We start from the raw sequence: 12,706 nt of genomic DNA on the forward strand, positions 1-12,706 counted from the left end.
TGTCAGCACACACACCTGTTTCCTCACAAAGCACCACCCCTGAACCAGGAAGCCCAGCCCCCCCACCAACGCCCCCTCGCTAACAAGCACTTCCTGGATCTCTTAAAGGGGAAGTGTCAGCTACTGCTTCAGGGCAGAAACAACAGGTGATTTTCTTTCTAATAATAATGATAGCCTACCGCTGGGGATAGAAGGATTATCTAAAGATGTATTAAAGCTGCTGATTTAATATTTTTAAGGATGTGTTTTTAAGGAAGGTGTAATGATCTGTATAATTTCTGCTGTCTGTCTCTTGTGTGAGTCCACCTTTTAGTAATTGAGGAGCTGCAGGAGCTGTACAGCAGTTTCTAATGTTCCTCCTAAAATGTTTCAAATAAATAAGAAACTAAAACAGAAGAAACATGATGAAGAATAAGCAGACATTTTTTAATTCAGATTGATTGTTAGAGAGATTAAATAAGATATATTCTGTTTTTCACACAGAAAGTGTGTAATAGTGCTCCAGAATCTTGATGAGAACTAGATAACTGTCATGAAGGTCAACAGGACATGAGGGAAATAATATTCAGCAAAAAAGAAAAGGGCAAAATATGTCAATTACTGTAGAACCATGTGTTTTAAAAAAAGACCAAAAAGTGTCACAAGCACCCATTAAAATGAATACTCTCAGGCAACATAGATGTCCCGGGCCTACAAATCGTACAATACAACCTTTAACAAATACATTTTCTATCACAGATCTCTTCAACAATCAAATCTTCAAAATCCAACAACAATGCTTGCTAAATGTCTCAGGATGAAGGACTATCAAACTTAACATTCCCCTAACATCCAGATTTCCCTTTGTTATCTTTTAGACCTGACATAAAGCTGTGAACACCATTGGGTCCTTCACAAAAATACAAAACCACAGATTCAGCAGATTCCTTATTGAGTTATGTTGTAGATATTAGGAAGCAGTTTTTTGCTGGCTCTATGAAGTCTATATGTCATGCCCTAAATCATCATCTGTGCAAAAAATGTCACCTTAGTGGAACTCATAAAAAGAAAGTGCAAATAAGTCAGTCGGCGCATTTTCTGAGAGTTCTGTGTTTGTAGTTAATATCAATTAATAGTGTATTAATAGTGGAACCTATTGACAAGTAAGAGAACTAAATGACTAATTTACTGTATGAGCAACAATCAAATCAACAACAACAACAGAAGAAGTCATACCATTTGTAGCGTGTGTAAAACTTTTTGATGAAATGCTTATGAATTGTCTTTGTTGTCACATGCACTACACCACACCTTTCAATGCAACGTAAAGCCCGCCATGACTCTACAGGGTAATATTACAATGACCACCTGCCTTGATACTGGATCCCGTCTCTGATCATATTTTGTTGTAATTCTTCAATACCAATATATTTCACTTAGGCCTTCTTCTTTAATACAGCCTTGCAGGTTTGTAATGTCTGGACACAAATCTGATAGTTTGTAAATAACAAGGCGAGCAGCCTGTCTTTACTTTACCATTTCAGAAATAGATTTATTTTTTACTATTATTTTATCATTTCTTGAGGGTAATAACATATTTTCAGCTTAAATCATTTGTAAATTGAGGATTTTCTATATTTAACAAAATTATTTAAAAAAAAAAAAAAACCAGCATCATGATTGGAATGAGATATTATCCATATATTGTTCAAAAATGAATGAAAAATGTTGTGACTGCACAGCTGTATGTATAACCCTGCGTTTCAATTTAAAGTACCTTTAGTCTCTGCGACATGCTTAACAATGCTCTAAAGTAAACCCTTTGGAAAGTCAGGTGGTGTTGTATGGTTTGATGGATAATTCAAATAAAAGCTAGACTATCACTTTGACCTCTAATCAAGCACAACCATGGTATACACCGAACCCATCATTTGTATAATGCATGGTTGTAGTCACAATGATGGCACAGAAACAATGGGTGGCACACACTTTTATCCTGTTTTTTTTTTTTTTTTTGTATTCAGGATTTGATGTTTTTTTAATCATGAGAGACCTGGTTATTTCTAAACAAGGCACCTGAAGACTTCGGATTCAGCTTCAAGACGGTATCACAGTAAACAACAATTCATTTATTTATTGAAACAATAGGTGGTCAAATAATCTATAAACATTCTGCTGATGTCTCTCTGAAGTACAGTCTGTACTTCTGTGTGGAATCAGAAGTCTGCAGCTTATCTTTAAAACATCAACATCGGCCGACATTCCGCAAAGAGTTCCATTAAAACACATCAGACACTTCACCACAGGAGGCCCCCACCTCATTTACTGTGTGTGTGTGTGTGTGTGTGTGTGTGTGTGTGTGTGTGATTGTTACAGCAGCAGCTGCCATATGAGGCACAGTGATACATCCCATTTCCTAATTTTCCATCAAATAACAGCAGGAAGTGCCACAGGCTACAATATTTCCTGATGATACATTTACTTCAAAGCATAAATGTACCCACTTACAGCTACATATTGGTGGGACCCATCAGCCAATTTGTTGATGCTCTACTTCCTCTCTCTGGTGCGAAGAGTCACAATCTTGGAATGAACTTGTATTACTGTCACTGTTGGTTGACTGCTCACGCCTTAACTAATTAACAACTTCTGCAGTTTTGATTTCTGTTTCCATATACTGTAACTTGTATATACACTTCCACAAACTCCTGAAAATGTTGGTGACGTTTTCAAGGTGAGCTGCATGTGTAAACAGAAAGAGGCAAACGTTTAAGCCTGACTTGTGCCATCTGATGAGATGAGATGAGACGAGATGAGATTCAACTTTATTGTCATTACACATATACAAGTATAGAGTAACGAAATGAGGTTTGGCATCTCACCAGAAGTGCAAATAAGCAGAAAGTGCAAGAGTCTGTGCTATGTACAGTAATTACAAAATTTACAGATGTAGACTAAAAAAAAAAGTGAATTATTAGGTATATATGGATGGCTGGATTAATGGGATGCTATAAATACAAATAAATGCTATGAATATAAATGTATTCTTAGGATTATAATATACAGATTAAGGTGCAGTGAGCATGGTATACTAGTTTACAGATAATATAAATAATATGGACATAGCTCTGTGCGTGTAGTCAAGATGCTTCATACCCTTCTTTGCTCGCCGTTTTTTTTCCATTTGTTCCTTGAGACTGCAAGTATTTTGAATTAAACATCACACTGAAATAAAGGCAAAACATGTCACGATAGCGTCAGACTCTTCTTCTCCCGCCGTCTTAGAAATCAGGTTGGCATTATGAGTGCGTCGTCATTTTTAAGTAATGCCCTGCGTCCTGAGACACCCCCACCCTCCCCCTCGTCCCATAGGAGAAAACTTCAGACTGCGAGGGACATGAGTGAATATCAACTTTGGAAATTTCATGGGCAGACTTTACGGAAATCTTCTAGACATTTTCCAGAATGGATATGTGTGTCCTTTACTAACACTTTCCTGTAAGTGTTGGGGGATTTGAATGCCTAACACAGAGGGTGCCTGAACAGGAAATGTTAACTTATGGTGGAGCAGACTTTGACAAATCATTGGCCTCTTCAAAGTTAAGGTCTGAGACATTGATCTATAAATATGAGTCATAATTGGATAATGTTGCCAGTTTGGCATTTATTTGCTGAGCTAATAATTTCAGAGAGAATTCGGCACATTTTGTCATAGACTTCAATACAATCAGTGTAGCCGGATATACTCAACAGCAACATGCAGAAGTGACAATTTTAGGTTGTTTTACCTCTGACCTTTGACCCCTGACCTGGGTTGTTTCCTTGCAGCCTCACACAAGACAAAACTTTATTATCTGTGTTTGAGGTTCTCTGTGTCTAATGAGGCTGAGAGTTTCCGAAGGCTGCTGAAAATGAACCACGTTATTATTGTAGAAAACCTGCTGGGGCTGTAAACACTCACACACACACACACACACACACACACACACACACACACACACACACACACACACACACACACACACATACACACACACACACATACACACACTCACATGTTGCCACCAATTACTGCTGAAATAAATATGCAAATGCAGACAGCAGATAAGGGTTATATTCTTGTTAACTGTATTCTGGAGACGAAACGCCTGCAGAAAGAGGAACAAACAGTCGAACCCCTACAGGCTGCAGAGTTCATTACAGCCACAATATCAACAAATAAAGCCTGAGGATTTTTCCTTTATTCTCACAGTCTGAACCAGCAGAGGAGCTAAAAATGAAATGTTTGTCCTGAGGGTGTTCATCCTCTGAGGAGCAGGCTTGGAAGACATTAAACTAAGTTACGTAATCAGCATATCAACACAACAGAGTCTGTAAAGTTCAGCAACACTAGATCATTAGCAGGATTACAACTTTAGAATGTTTTTTAAGGACCCTATTCTGCCATGCACCTGCACAGTGAGCACACTTTATAACACTTCAGGAGCCTCACTTTCTGTTATCGAAAGAAAGCTGCAGCTAATTATGTGGCTGCCATGGCTACTTTTAGGGAAATATTGCTCACTCTGGCTTAGTAAAACAGTTATTTCTGCATAACTTCATCTACAACTACATTTATACAACAGTTTCTAATTTTTTGAGACGACGCTTTTCACCTGTGAAGAAGCAGACAAAAAACGATAGAGATGCATCTCAGGACCACAACTGATGGAAACCAGATGAACAACGAGGGTGAGCGACAAAAGACTAAATTTGACGGAGAGAGAAACAGAGCAAAACAACTGTAGGAAAGGTGCGTCTCTCACTCTCTCTCCATCCGCATGGAAAGTTCACAGGACGTTCAGAGGACTGGTATGGGGTAGCCTTTGTATAACTAGTGGATACTGCCCATGGTTTGGATATAATTTTATTTTAAAGTGTGAAGTTTTGTGACTTTCTTGGTTTCTTTAAGCCAGAAATGACCACATTTGGATGGGGTGGTGAGTGAGTGCTAGTGAGTGAGTAAATGTTAGTTTATTAACCAGCTTACTGGCTATCTATCTAACAGGCCAAGCATGATGGTTTTTAGTGAATACATATCAAAAACATACTTGAATTTTCCTCATCAGGTTAGAGCAAAGACATTTCAGACAGCCTGTTAGCACAATAAACCAAAAGACATATTTGTCTGATACTTGCCATGAAAATTTTTCACAATCACACACACGAGGCTGAGAGGTTTAGCTTTGTGTCTAAACTAGCTGAGAGGCCACATAACAAACAGCCAGCAGAATCAACCTGTCACTCAAAGAAACCATCTGATCTGACTTTTAAAACTCAATATCATTTCAGTGGAAGAATGGTTTAAAAACTCAGCCACTTGATTGATTTAATGAATTAAGATATAAACTATACAATAGATTTTGCTTATTTTATGCAGTAGCATGACAGGCCCTGAATGCCAAATCTTCCCAAGTTCACGAGCATTCAGGCCCGTGGAGCCTGAAGCTGGAGTCTGCCCCGCAGTCTGCTGAGGGGAACAAACGTCTGACGCTGGTTTTATTATTATGTAACCTTTGTTACAACCGATCGTCAGTTTCTATTCTACGCTATATTGTATGTACGTTAACGTTTAAAAAGTGAGTAAAGTTGTTACTGACTCAGCAGCACAGCTGATCCTGTGTGTTTGATTAATAGACTTTTTCACACAGGAATTTTCACAACAAAATATCATCAACAACAAACAGGCTTGTTTGTGGAGAGGGCTGGTGGTGGTGGTGGGGGGGGGGGGGGGCTTATTCCGAAACTTACGCACACACTTTGTGTGAAAGACTGCCTGGGAACTGAGTGTCTGTGTATGTTACGTTTATTCATTTGCTAATTTTACACAACAATGCAACAATACACACTCTCATTAAGAATGCAGGGAAGGAGAGGGAGCGAGAGAGCTTAACAAAGAGAGAGAGAGAGCACTCACTCATGCACACACACACGCCCGTGCAAAGCAGAGAGATGGAGTTAAGAGTAATATTTGTTGTTGTAAAATTGCAGTTGGAATGAAACTTTTGAGATTCTTAACAACTGAAGAGATTTCTGTTTTGTGAGCATGAATCACAAAGTAAAACACGACTTTTTAAAAGGACTCCATTAACTTTTAAATGTAACTCCTTAAATCCAGAATACATAAAGCTACCCTGTTCACTTGTTATTGTTTACGGGCCAGTCTTGCCCAATCTAAACCCGAGGAAACTGAAACTTATGAGTATGTGCTGCCAGGGTTGGCAACACTGTGGGAAAACTTGTGCTTATGCCGCATTTTAGATATACATAAATAACAACATGCTTTGTGCCAATAAAAAATAACCCACAACTAACTCATCTCACCTTTTTTGAATGTGTCTATTTATGTATATTATAACTTTCATACAAATAAATGCAGTTGAAGGTGTTGGATATGACAAAATCAGAGAGAATGAATACATTTTCAGAAATAGTGACTGACTCTATTATTGAGTTTGTTAAATTGTGATTTTAGACAAACGTCTTTTGGAGTGCTTAAAGAATTCAACTAAGATGATGTATATGTTGCCATCTATTGTGTTATGTAAAAGTAGAAATGATAAGAGGTAGAAGAGATAGACAGGGTGAATTAATTGATTAAAATGACCCCCCCCCCCCTGCATAAATCAGTGACCCAGTTAGGCCACCCCTGTCAGAAAAGTCCGGACACGCCCCCGGTGAGCAGTCGGAGAAAAGGCTGCAGCACGCCAGCAGTCAGCTGCTCACCATCACACTGAGCTGCACCGAGCTGACAGGATAGTACCGACAAGCTGCAGGCAGTTCATTTGAATAACCCCAGGATATTCTCTCAGAAAAAAAAAAAGATAGCTGAGTTCTTCGTGAGTGCTTGTGTTATACCTGATCTCAAGAAGACAAGGCACTTGAATACTTCTACTTGTAGTCAACTATATCCTAAAGCTACACTACATTAACACAACAGCTAAAGCTACTTTAAAGATTATCAATACATTTCACCAAAAAGTCCTCCTTATTAGCTCTTTAACACCTGATTGGATCAGCTCTGAAATACACCGGGACATATGAAGAAGCTGATGAAATATTTCCAACTAGCAGAACCTAAAACATGTATGTGGGTAATATAATGCAGCAGTATTCATCCAAAACCATCAGATAAAGAAATGACAGGATCATTGTTACAATCAATACTTTAACATTAAGTACATTTAGATAACTTACAAACTCTACATGTTTTGAATAAAGGACTTCTCCTCGTAGTGGATTATTTTCAGAGTGGGGTTTTAGTGCTTTTTCTGCAGCTCTTTTCTCCACTGACAATTTACACAAGATTCACAAATATTTGAGCAGATGAAAATGCTTAACTAAAAGAATTATAAAACAAGGCCAGTCAAAAAAGTTTAGAAAAAAAGTCTCCGTGTTATGTAGTTGAATACAACTAGAGGTTGTGTATTTATTTCAATGTTCCCTCCTGCTCCATCGTTCCTTTGTTACTTTAATGTCACTTCCTGAGCGGCTCGGTCTGCAGGAGGTGACCTCATCTGATGGTGAATTTAAACGAGGACTGAACAGGAAGTACTCCCTGGAAAAAGTCATCAGTATTTCTTTCCTTCAACAGAAACAGTGCACAGATCGATTTAAAGATTCATTTGTTTTCACCCTCCTTCGAGACACAAGATAACAAAAAAGTTTTGTTCATTATGGTGTGTTATTTATTATTTATGTGGAACTTTGTGGGCTGCTTTCTTGGCCAGGACTCCCTTATAAGAGGTTTTTGTATCTCATTGGAAAGAGTCTTGGTAAAATAAAAGTTGAATTAATTCATTATTAAAAGCTTTGAGTTTTTCTTGATGGTGTAAGAAAGAAAAATGTGCTTTCTGTTTATTATTGAGACTGTAGTGGTTGGTGGTGTTTCACTAATGTGTATTATATTAAAAGCTTCCTTACAATCTGAAGATGAAACTAAATTAAAACCTCCCGGACTTGTTTTATGTTCATTAATGTGCACTGTCCCTAATTTAAATAAATAAATAAATGAATGATTGTAAAGGCAGAATTCATTAAAGTGATTTTGTATTAGGTTTCATTAGACTGTAAAAGTGTAAGTAATAGATGTATTGCTAAATAAAACTGTCAACTTATTATCAATCTTCAACAAAAGTGAACGACTGTTTTAATTTTCAAGTTGCTTTTTTGTTTTTTGATTTGAAAGAGTAAAAACTTAATTCCTTTTTGTGCCCACAACTCTCCCAGAAAGATCCCCCCAAATCTTTCACACTGGTAAATGGAAAGTTTGTGGGCCTGAAGAGAAACCAACATAAACATAAAGAAGAAAGGATTTAGAGAACGATCAGAAATGTTCAGTGGGATGTGTTGTCATTTACTGAGCTAGAAACAGAATTACATAGAAACAGAATTAAAACAGCTATAAAAAACGTCTGAGGCTCACATGTCTATAAAAGAAAAAGAACATTATTTTCATCAGAGTTGTAATCAAAGGAAAGGAGACAAATGTTCCCCTTTTGTTTCAAATAAAAGCTTGTGGATGAGTGTCTCAATAAACACTCAGCTTGATTATTTTGATTGTTTTCATGTTCTGTTCTAACACGAGTTCAGATCCAGGTTTAGTCCCTGCAGGCTGCTCCTGTTCCCAGTCTTTAGTCAGGTCCAGTTTACTTTCCCTTCTACTCAAAGCTCTCCAGGACCGGCTCGTGTCCCGTCTCCTTAAGGAAGCGCAGCAGGTCGTCAGGTCGGAGCCCCATGGTGGCGGCGTTGGTCATTGGGTGGAAGTAGACCATCTCGTGACCTCCCTCCACCAGGTCCCGGTCCAGGACAAACTTCACACTCTGATCCTTATCGAAGAGCAGAGCGAGAGCCGTGGCACAGCCCTGACCCACCTGAGAAGACAAGGATCAAGGAAATCATCCAAATAAAACCCAAACTTAAAAAAAACAATCTACATATGTAGCCTGTTGTCGATCAGAACTTTCCTACCAGGTGTGTTTTAAAATATTTCATGTAGTGGTCCATAAGACAAGGAGGCACCATGCCTTATATAGTCATAAAACCAACACGGTGGACCAGCAGAAGAGAATTTCTCTGACCTGCTACTCTGATTTAACCTTCAAATCTACATTTCACTTCTATCTTCATAAAGGAAACTTGACAGTCACAGTGACACTCATAATGCAGCAATTATAATGTCACCAGTGCTAGGGATGCATCATATATGGCTGACATAACTTTTATTTTTATACACCCTAGTACCAGTAAAGATGATGGAGATCTTTGCTGAAATTCCTCATTGAATCATGTGATGCTTTAGTGTGTTTTTATGTGTTCTGATGTGCTGTCCTGTAAATTTTTGTTTGTATTGTGTTTTTTAGCTCTCTGTGCAAGGCAAATTCCCCTAGGGGCAATAAAGGTTTCATTCATTATAAGAAATTGGGGTTAGATTTCAGAGCTTTAACTTAATGTCAGAGGACAAATTTCACAGACTTCCAACCTTATCTTTAACTTTTAGAGTTAATCAAAGAAAATTGCACACAATTGTTACAGGTCGGCAGTTTGGATGACGTTGTTGTCAGATTCCAGTCACCCCCTTTGCATGTATATCAACATTGCACTTAGCAACTGGACTACACACTACAATAATAATAATTTATCCTTTATTGATCCCGTGAGGGGAAGTTCACTTTTACACTATGTCTAATGATGACTATGTCTAATACACACACATGCACAAACAGGATCCTATGAACATGAACATGCATTAATGGAGAGGTCTCAGAGTGAGGGGGCTGCCCACAGCGAGTTTTGGGGTTTGGTGCCTTGTTCAAGGGCACCTCGGTGCACTTCCAGTGCTCAGGAAGTGGACTGGCAGTCCAGCTACCAGTTCCGGACTTGGTCTGTGCCGGGACTTGAACCGGCGACCCTCCGATTCCCAACCCAAGTCCCTACAGACTGAGCTTAACAGAGCGAATATTATAACTGAGTGTGTCATGAGCAAGGTTACATCTTACAGAGTTTCAGCTGACTGAATATTCAGCTGTATTCGTTCCTGTCACAGTTTATTGGGCTGCAGCCCATGGATGTAATATAGAATGGATACAGCATTCAAGCCAGAGCCCCATTCATCCAAATGAAAGCTGCTCAGTGGCACATGAAGCAAGAAATGTTCCACAGAGGCATGTAAATGCACCCGGATCTTTCTCCCACTGGGCCCACAGAGCATGAGCACTTGCAGTCGCAGTGCCATGGTTCATTATGTTTACAAAAATATCTCTGAATTAGGCTATGATTACATTTTAAAACTTTTAGGACCTAAAGATTTTAATAAGGGTTATTTAAGTGATCACATTGGGAAGTCAACGTACCTCAAACAAATGTATTTGCTGCTGAGTTATAGACGTCCCTTTCCTAGCTTCCTTTGCTTATGGAAAAAGTATTTTTGGGCCCAATGGCATCATGTGATGCTGCAGTATCAGGTTCGACCACCATGTAAAATTGGCTTCAGCGGTCGGTGCACTCCCTGGTAGGCTTGCTGCAGCTGCTTGAATTCAATGCACCCTGGTACATGAAGGCACTGCTGACTTTTTCCATCGGTAAAGAATCAGTGAGGGCGATTTGTCTTCAATTGACTACACTGATTCAATTTCATCACACAGAAAAGGTTGAAGATTCCAGTGAACTCCCTCTGATGTTTAAGACTTTTTTTAATTTACAGTGGGTGCCAACAGAATTGCAATTTTCCATCAAATGTTTAATCATCTATCTTTACACACTGGTGATGTGTGTTTCTTAACCTTTGGTCAGATATAGAGATAATTGGTTCCTGGTATTCTACTGAACACCTGAGGAATAACCGGTAACTAAAGAATATGCTCAATATTCTAGAAGATAAAATGCATACAGGGAACTCTTGTGAAGTAAAACAAACCAGTTTTTTTACCTTGAGTTTTTCCAACATGGCTGCCTCGTCTGCAAAGCGCAGGTTGCCGCTGCCGACACCGAGCTTCTTGGCGAGGTCGTTGAGATTCACCTGCAAAGGAACGGAGAGGCTTATGGGACAAAACGATGCAGAGACTGTTCTGAGGTCAGAAAATGTCAATCTTTCTGTGATAGAGGGCATGACGGTGTGAGCTGACCTGGCGGTCGTGGCGTGCAGACACCAGCCACAGGCCTTTCTTCTTCTTGTCCTTCAGGAAGAGGTTCTTAGTGACAGCGCCGCTCACTTCTGTTAGGTGAGGCATCATCTCCTCCACTGTGAACACCTGCAGAGGGAAGTGTCAGCACAATAACAGAGACGTCATTCATATTGAACACACAATGTACCCTTCACTGCATTAAGCATCATGTAATGCAGCTCTGCGTTTCTGGACACATATTGATGTGTCATTTCTGATCAATCTTATAATTATTCTACAATCTGTCAAAAGGAGTAATTTAATTTAATTTTAAAGTAGGCACACTAACTTCAAAATTAAAAATGCAAAAACTACACCAAGTCAGATGTCATTACATATATTTGTTAATGTATATATTTTCTTGTTTTTTTTATCTAACTGGCCACCCGAAGGATTTAACGACAATACACAAAGTTTTGTGACTTATTTTATTTAAAATAATTTAAATAAACAACAACCACGTTTGAAGGAAGGAACACAGCAGGTCATTGACCTGAGCGTCATGTGTATTTGCAGGAATGCTTCAGTGTGAATCTGAACGACTCCTCAACATGTGAAGCTGCAGGTCAAACATAACCTGTGTTTTGACTCCCCCTGCAGGTCACAGCAGGTACGTGCAGCAGAGTGTCGGACAGGTTTTAGGAAACTTCATGCAGACTTTTTTCTAAACTAAGGACTGCACAAAAACTCTCACATGCATAACAGGGGAAGATCTCTGAGTAACATACACAGACATAGGCCTACGTGTTTTCTGCTTTTTCTGTTTTTAGGACAAAATAAAACTGTGCATTTTACACACTTTGATGTAAGACCAAAACACGTCACTTTAGAAAAAAAAAAGGAATCATTGTGCACATACATGAATGGAGAAACCAATCTTACCCTTATTTCAGCTTCCATTGATCTGAATGTTTATTCGGCATTCAATACAGAAGTAAAGAAATTCTTCTTAAACTCAAATAACTATTTGATGCGTTCAAGTGTCTCAACATACTTGTGTCTCAACGAAAACCCTAAAACAGTAAATTCCAGTCTGGATATTGGATATCGCCGAATTATAGCATTGGACCTCAAAGCCTCCTGCTGTGTCTACAGATATGTTTTAATATAATAAGCAATGAAACCTTGAAAATAGTCTAATGAGCTTATAATATTAAAACGTAAAGTGTCGAGTTATCCATCATTGTAATAATCTCCCAGACAAAAACGTTACTTTATAAATGTCACCTTGAGTTATACTCCAATAATAAAGTCATTTAGCTGATTCTGTGTTGGCTGCATGTCGGTGTTTTTACCGGCGGGTGCTCCACGCAGCTCGTCTGGATGTTTAAAGTCTCGAGGTATTTCTCCAGCTCTGACCGCAGTCCTTCTGACATTTTCAATCAGTGTGTCTGAACAAAGTCGTTGAAATGGAAAGAGATTTGGACATAGACTAATAACAATATATATATATATATATATATATATTACAGTTTATGGAGGTAGAGGTAGACGAGACGTAGACGGACAGAAACAGCTGGCCGTAG

At 38.8% G+C, this 12,706-nt stretch overlaps 1 protein-coding gene across 1 annotated transcript; it reads right to left on the reverse strand.

Moving 5' to 3' along the window:
- Positions 1-8,353: 8,353 nt before the first annotated feature.
- Positions 8,354-12,706, reverse strand: LOC109976692 (prolyl-tRNA synthetase associated domain-containing protein 1). Its single transcript, XM_020626714.3, has 4 exons — positions 12,476-12,706; positions 11,142-11,267; positions 10,946-11,035; positions 8,354-8,891 (listed from the first exon to the last, which is right to left on the reverse strand). Exons 1-4 carry the CDS (start codon positions 12,554-12,556, stop codon positions 8,679-8,681), a joined length of 510 nt encoding a protein of 169 aa, XP_020482370.1. The 5' UTR covers positions 12,557-12,706; the 3' UTR covers positions 8,354-8,678.

Source organism: Labrus bergylta, chromosome 10 (assembly GCF_963930695.1).
Source record: "Labrus bergylta chromosome 10, fLabBer1.1, whole genome shotgun sequence".
Lineage (NCBI taxonomy): Eukaryota > Metazoa > Chordata > Actinopteri > Labriformes > Labridae > Labrus > Labrus bergylta.

Excerpts from the sequence above, each read along its gene's own strand:
- LOC109976692 (XM_020626714.3), bottom strand. The coding sequence starts at position 12,556 with ATGTCAGAAGGACTGCGGTCAGAGCTGGAGAAATACCTCGAGACTTTA. Across the intron at positions 11,268-12,475 it reads GCTGCGTGGAGCACCCGCCG|GTGTTCACAGTGGAGGAGAT; the intron begins GTAAAAACACCG and ends TTCCCTCTGCAG. Across the intron at positions 8,892-10,945 it reads CCATGTTGGAAAAACTCAAG|GTGGGTCAGGGCTGTGCCAC; the intron begins GTAAAAAAACTG and ends TTGTCTTCTCAG.